Below are 7,030 nucleotides of genomic sequence, written 5' to 3'. Positions count from 1 at the left end.
CTGACACTGGAACTAACCCTGGCACTGGAACTGACCCTGGCACTGACCCTGGCACTGGAACTGACCCTGGCACTGGAACTGACCCTGGCACTGGAACTGACCCTGGCACTGGAACTGACCCTGGCACTGGAACTGACCCTGGCACTGGAACTGACCCCGACCCTGGAACTGACCCCGACCCTGGAACTGACCCTGGAACTAACCCTGCTTACTCAATCGTGTTTTTGTTCTACTTTATAGTATAAAGCTGTAGGGCCGTAAAGTAGTTACTTTATAGTATAAAGCTGTAGGGCCGTAAAGTAGTTACTTTATAGTATAAAGCTGTAGGGCCGTACTACGGATATTGATTACTGCATTGTTGGGAAAGAGCAAGAAAGGTATTTCACTGCAAAATGTGAAACTTTAAAAGGGAATGTGTTCTCAGTCAACTTACCTGGTAAAATAAGGGTTAAATTACGTTATAGTCATTTTAGTAGACACTTATGTACACACACCTCTCTGTCTGTCTAGTATTCTAGTATTCCTCCGCCCTACAATAAGTTAACATTGCCAAAGCAAGTAAAGTAGATAATATACAAAAGTGAAATGAACAATACAAATGAACAGTAAACTTTACACTCACAGACGTTCCAAAAGCATAAAGACATTACAAATCTAATTTTATGTATATATACAGTCTCTCTCTGTCTCGTATTCCTCCTCTCCCTCAAACAACAACACCACGCCACCCTCCGCCAGGCCCTTTACAACCGGATGTTCTGCTTTTCAGGGGGAATGGAACCTGTCCTGCGCTCCAGTTTGGTCGTTAACGAGGTGACACTCCATGTTAACTCCTCCTCCACATTCTCTGGATTGGTTGAACAGTGCAGAAGAGAACCTCCCACGACAGTTTTTCTTCATCTTGTCAAGAGCAGTATGTAGGATCTAGTTTCAGACGTTGTTTTTTACGCATGCTACAGTAGGTTAGGCCACAGTAACAAACCCCCACCACTTGCTACTCTTCGCCCACGCTATTGGAGGCTGGCTTGATTGACGTGGGGATCAGGCTTTCTGACTGGCCAATGCAGAATGAGAACGTGACCTTGGACCAATGGGCTGCTCCGAGGGCGGGTATTGCTAGTGAAGGCGGAGCTCTCCGAGTTAGACCTACTTAAAGACGAGAGGAGCCGAAAACACACGTTACGCACACAGGGCTGCGGGAGTATTGGGGGATAGAAGGCAAGTGTAAAAGAGAGAGAGACAGACAGAGGGAGACAGAGACGGAGAGAGAAAGCCCACGGATGGAACGACAGGATATATAACCGTTTGTCCGGGTCTTGTGCAGGTAACCACTTCTATTAATCCGTCTTCCACACTCAGTGTGTTAAAGGTTCAATCATGCGTTATTATCCCACGGTGCGTCTGTCTGGCGGGGCATAGACACATCTGAAGCTTTTTGTCAGGGCGCACTCTTTTCCTTCTACAAGAGGGCAGAAGTGCACCTGGCTCTCTCTCTCTTTTCCCTATTTATCTGTGGCTTTTCTGGCCTGCTCGCTCTCTCTCTCCCCAGCCCAGCTGTTTTCTCAACCTTTGTCTTTCAGTAAAACCAGAGTAGATGCCTGGTTAAAGGCATGGGATAGGATGAGCGCGACAGACCAGTGTTCTCGTCTTTCAAAAGGAACGCGGTTCAGTAACTGGAGAGTTGATCATTGACCTCGCTACGTGACTGTGGACTGTTTTCTCTGGATGTGGAGTATTTGAGTCTAGCCGACCAGTGCAGTCTACCGGGCACTGTGCGCACTATTTTGAATGCAAATGTAAACCTCTTAACTACGTCACTCTGTGAAAGTATTTTTTTATATTTCTCCAACTTGTGATTTAGTGGAGATTCCTTGTTGTTGTTGTTTTGTATCCCAACACTCACGTCTCTCTTCCCCACTCGGTCTCCCGCCCATCCCCTCCTACCTCCCCAGGCACCTTATTCCATGCCTGTCCTCTGCTGGGGCTTTGTCATTGATGGGAAACCACCTGGACCGGATAACCCACCTCAGCTACAGCGAGCTGCCCACCGGAGATCCGTCCGGACTGGAGAAAGAGGAGCTTAGGGTTGGAGTAGCATACTTCTTCTCCGACGAAGAGGAGGAGGTGGATATTATTTTTGTATATATATATATATATATATTTCTTGACAATATGTTGGGAGGGGAACCTGTAACTTTGTTAGTTGGACTGTGTGTATCTCTGCTGCTTTCGTTGTTCTCCTTTCCCTCAACCTGGGTTCCAACAAGGGATGATCTAAACACAACTGCCTCCTTTGAAGCATTCTTAGCCATCGCTCTGCATTCTTAGCCATCGCTCTGCATTCTTAGCCATCGCTCCGCATTCTTAGCCATCGCTCTGCATTCTTAGCCATCGCTCCGCATTCTTAGCCATCGCTCTGCATTCTTAGCCATCGCTCCGCATTCTTAGCCATCGCTCCGCGTTCTTAGCCATCGCTCTGCGTTCTTAGCCATCGCTCCGCGTTCTTAGCCATCGCTCTGCGTTCTTAGCCATCGCTCTGCGTTCTTAGCCATCGCTCCGCGTTCTTAGCCATCGCTCCGCGTTCTTAGCCATCGCTCCGCGTTCTTAGCCATCGCTCCGCGTTCTTAGCCATCGCTCCGCGTTCTTAGCCATCGCTCCGCGTTCTTAGCCATCGCTCCGCGTTCTTAGCCATCGCTCTGCGTTCTTAGCCATCGCTCTGCGTTCTTAGCCATCGCTCTGCGTTCTTAGCCATCGCTCTGCGTTCTTAGCCATCGCTCTGCGTTCTTAGCCATCGCTCTGCGTTCTTAGCCATCGCTCCGCGTTCTTAGCCATCGCTCCGCGTTCTTAGCCATCGCTCCGCGTTCTTAGCCATCGCTCCGCGTTCTTAGCCATCGCTCCGCGTTCTTAGCCATCGCTCTGCATTCTTAGCCATCGCTCTGCATTCTTAGCCATCGCTCCTCATTCTTAGCCATTATATTTTTTTGTATTTACATTTTACATTAATATTCTACATTTTGAGTAAATTAGCAGACGTTCTTATCCAAGGCCCGGTTTCCCGGTATCGACGTAACCCAGGCTCGCGTGTTTTTAACGATGCATCGTTCCTACAATGTCCGAAGATGTAACATTTCCAGAACACCAGGCAGAGACGACAGTCGCATCGTTGAGATATGCATCAGTACTGATAGGATCTTGGATCAGCTTTCTCCTTTCAAATCTTAACCTTTTAAAAACCGTTTAATTATTTCACAATAGTGACGAGCGATCAGCTCCTCGAGAGGTATTACCACCTACGGCTGCAAATATTGAGGAGGCTGATTCTAATGCTTACCCTATAAGCATTATAATGTGACTTGTCACTTTGTACATGTTAGGCTACACATCATTAAATGTATTGAGACAAATTATAGACAGAAGCCTACAAGTACAAAAAAATAGAACTCAATTGTTTGAACATGAAATGTATTTTAAAATGCTACAACTAGGCCTATAGCCTAGCGTTTATATTTTAGTGCAGTAATCTCTTGGTTTTCATACGTGACTCATTTTTGTATCAATTGCCAAGACAATTTTTCACTAAAGTTATTGAAAGTCACAGAGCCGGATAAAACAGTTTTATTATTTATTATTTGATTCTATGTTCAGCGGATATCTTCTGTTTTATAAAGTGACGTGGGAGGGGCAAAAAAATAGAAAAAAAGCATCTAACACTTAGCTGTTCTAAGGTAAAGATAAAACCGACGGTTTTGGGGGAAACAGCTTGGAGATTTAACAATGCTCCTACGAAGGGTCTAATGAGGAACTTAATTAGCCTCAAGATGCTTTTGGGAAAACTGAACCCTGAGCGACTTGCATGAGGAATTAGGGTTAAGTACCTTGCTTATGGGCACAGACGTGTTTTTTTCCCCCTAGTCGGCTCAGGGATTCAAACCAGCGACCTTTCGGTTTCTGTCCCAACGCTCCTCACTGTTTGGCCACCTGCCACCCATTTCATATTTCATCGCACTGTTGAGAGGAAGCGCTCAAGTAAGCATTTCATTGTACCATTTACATCTGTACCCTGTACCCATCTGTACTCTGTACCCATCTGTACCCTGTACTCTGTACCCATCTGTACTCTGTACCCATCTGTACTCTGTACCCATCTGTACCCATCTGTACTCTGTACCCATCTGTACCCATCTGTACCCATCTGTACTCTGTACCCATCTGTACCCATCTGTACTCTGTACCCATCTGTACTCTGTACCCATCTGTACTCTGTACCCATCTGTACCCATCTGTACCCATCTGTACTCTGTACCCATCTGTACCCATCTGTACCCATCTGTACCCATCTGTACCCATCTGTACCCTCTCTTACCCATCTGTACCCTGTACCCATCTGTACCCTGTACCCATCTGTACCCATCTGTACCCATCTGTACCCATCTGTACCCTGTACCCATCTGTACCCTGTACCCATCTGTACCCACCTGTACCCATCTGTACCCTGTACCCACCTGTACCCTCTGTAGCCATCTGTACCCTGTAGCCATCTGTACCCTGTACCCATCTGTACCCATCTGTACCCTGTAGCCATCTGTACCCTGTACCCATCTGTACCCATCTGTACCCTGTACCCATCTGTACCCTGTACCCATCTGTACCCTGTACCCATCTGTACCCATCTGTACCCTGTACCCACCTGTACCCATCTGTACCCATCTGTACCCTGTACCCATCTGTACCCTGTACCCTGTACCCACCTGTACCCATCTGTACCCTGTACCCACCTGTACCCACCTGTACCCTGTACCCTGTACCCACCTGTACCCATCTGTACCCTGTAGCCATCTGTACCCTGTATGACTAATAGACTTTTTGTTTTGCTCTTTAGGATTTTAGGCTCGGTGTCTTAAACACTTAGTGACCACCGCTGATGGGCTTTACAAAATACATTTTATCGATTTGAAAGTAATTTGATTTTGTTTTTTGATTTTCCAGGTGGATGATGGCGGAGGAGGCTACAACAAGGACCCCAGCCAGGAGGGCCCCGGGCCGGTCAGCGAGCTGGAGTACTCCGCATTCTGCTCACAGGAATGCATCTTCTCCAAGCTCCGCGAAAACCAGGACTTGAACGTGTACTCCGCCAACACGTTGCTCTCCATGTGCAAGCCAGGGGACCTTGTGGAGCTAGTATCCACATCACAGGCACCTCACTGGGCTGTGTACGAGCTCAACGACCAGGTGATACACCTACACGAGGGGGAGATACGGAAGGACAGCCTGACTGAGATAGGACGGGGCCGGCGTGGACGGATAGTGAACAGCCGCTACCGGTTCCGACCGCTGCCCTCCGACCTGGTGCTGCAGAATGCCGCCGGCCACCTGGGCCTACACAGCGGGGACATCTGCTGGACCAGCTCTGAGAACTTCGCCGCCTGGTGTCGTTTCGGGAAGCGGGAGTTCAAGGCGGGAGGCGAGGCACACTCGGCAGAGCAACAGTACTTTCTCAAAGTGCACCTCGGTGACGGGACTCGGAGTGGACACGCGCACACGCTGGTGTTCCGTAGCCTGGAGGATATGATCCGCGAGAGGAGGAGGGTAGACGCCAGTGGGATTCTGAAGGAGCTGTCTTTAGGGGTCAGTGGCGGGAAGGAGGGATGATTAATATGATGGCCTATACTCTCTTCTTTCCTTTCGGAGAGAGAGGGAGCTGTTTGCAGGCTGGCTGCGTCTGTAACACTGGTGACACTGTAGGAGAGAGATTGTGATCATATTGCAGCAAAGTAGAAAATAGCCCACAAGGACGAGACAGACAAACGTTCATGTAAACATTGACAACTGCTCTTGTTTGAGCGTGGTTTCTTTCTGCTCCGACATGTCACCCTGTACCTTTTTAACATAGCGCACGACTCCACTCGCTTGGTTTTTTTTCCCCTCCTCCCTCTGCGTTCTTTCTCTGCATAAGGGCACCTGCTGCTGCTGCTGGTGGTGCTGCTGGTTCTAGTGCTGCTGCTGGTTCTAGTGCTGCTGCTGCCGCTGCTGGTTCTAGTGCTGCTGCTGGTTCTAGTGCTGCTGCTGGTTCTAGTGCTGCTGCTGGTTCTAGTGCTGCTGCTGCCGCTGCTGGTTCTAGTGCTGCTGCTGCTGGTTCTAGTGCTGCTGCTGGTTCTAGTGCTGCTGCTGGTTCTAGTGCTGCAGCTGACTATTGAAAGAAAGAGAGACAGAAAGAGAGACAGAGACAGAGAGAGAGAAAGAGAGAGATATCTGTTGGATTTCCCCGGCGTTCTATTTTTTTACTCCTTTACATTAAAAACCTGGGACTGAACGAACATTCAACCTTAAAACCACCTATTCATGTTGTAGCCTACCAGAGAGACGGACCGATGGACAGGCAGACACCATTTTGTTTTCTGCCCCCTGGTGTTTGTTTGGAAAGCTACGTTCATGCATTGATTGGTTTGCATTTGAGTCCCATATTTTTGTATTTGAGTCTTTCTCCCTGATTGGTGGATGTTTCTGTTCTAATAAACAGAGGTTGCAACATGAAACTATTTTCTGGTCTGAGAGATACTGCTGTTACACACACACACACACACACACACAAACAAGATATTAAAATTGAGCCCGTAGCCTAATGTATATTTGGTGACCCCGCCTCGTTCGGCCTGGGGGGGCAGCCCGATCTCTACATTTGGAAATGGTCCACCCCCCCGGTCATAACGTAGCGACCAGCAGGGTCTACAGAACAGGAGACGTTTTTACAATGGGAACAGACTCCAGGAGTCCGTGACTTGTTCATCTTGTTGCCAGGCAATTGTGCATCTGGGAACGAGGTTTTGTGATCTATATACAATGTTTACATTATTGTACCACTATTGAGCCCCCCTAAAAAAGGGAGAAGCATTCCGTGTGCCAACAATGCTATAACATAAGACGCCAAAGTTGAGTCACGAGTATGTTGTGTCCATGTTCTGGTTTATATTGTAAGTAGGTACTAAACATTGGTTACGGAAGAGGTCAGTTTCTCACTTTAAGTATCTGGATA

General features: G+C 48.0%; 1 protein-coding gene across 1 annotated transcript; it reads left to right on the top strand.

Annotated features, from left to right (window-relative positions):
• The first annotated feature begins 1,163 nt into the window (after positions 1 to 1,163).
• On the top strand, positions 1,164 to 6,536 carry LOC118379384 (protein LRATD1). The gene is made up of 3 exons (XM_035766416.2): positions 1,164 to 1,324; positions 1,953 to 2,124; positions 4,987 to 6,536. The coding sequence occupies exons 2-3, from the start codon at positions 1,996 to 1,998 to the stop codon at positions 5,647 to 5,649; spliced, it is 792 nt and encodes a 263-aa protein (XP_035622309.1). The 5' UTR covers positions 1,164 to 1,324; positions 1,953 to 1,995; the 3' UTR covers positions 5,650 to 6,536.
• The last annotated feature ends 494 nt before the right edge of the window (positions 6,537 to 7,030 follow it).

Source organism: Oncorhynchus keta, chromosome 19, assembly GCF_023373465.1.
Source record: "Oncorhynchus keta strain PuntledgeMale-10-30-2019 chromosome 19, Oket_V2, whole genome shotgun sequence".
Taxonomy (NCBI): Eukaryota; Metazoa; Chordata; class Actinopteri; order Salmoniformes; family Salmonidae; genus Oncorhynchus; species Oncorhynchus keta.
The sequence above is the reverse complement of the archived record's forward strand: the minus strand, read 5'-3'. Positions and strand labels throughout refer to the sequence as shown.

Coding starts and splice junctions, on each gene's coding strand:
- LOC118379384 (XM_035766416.2), top strand. CDS start 1,996: ATGGGAAACCACCTGGACCGGATAACCCACCTCAGCTACAGCGAGCTG. Junction 2,125..4,986: donor TCTCCGACGAAGAGGAGGAG/GTGGATATTATT, acceptor TTGATTTTCCAG/GTGGATGATGGCGGAGGAGG.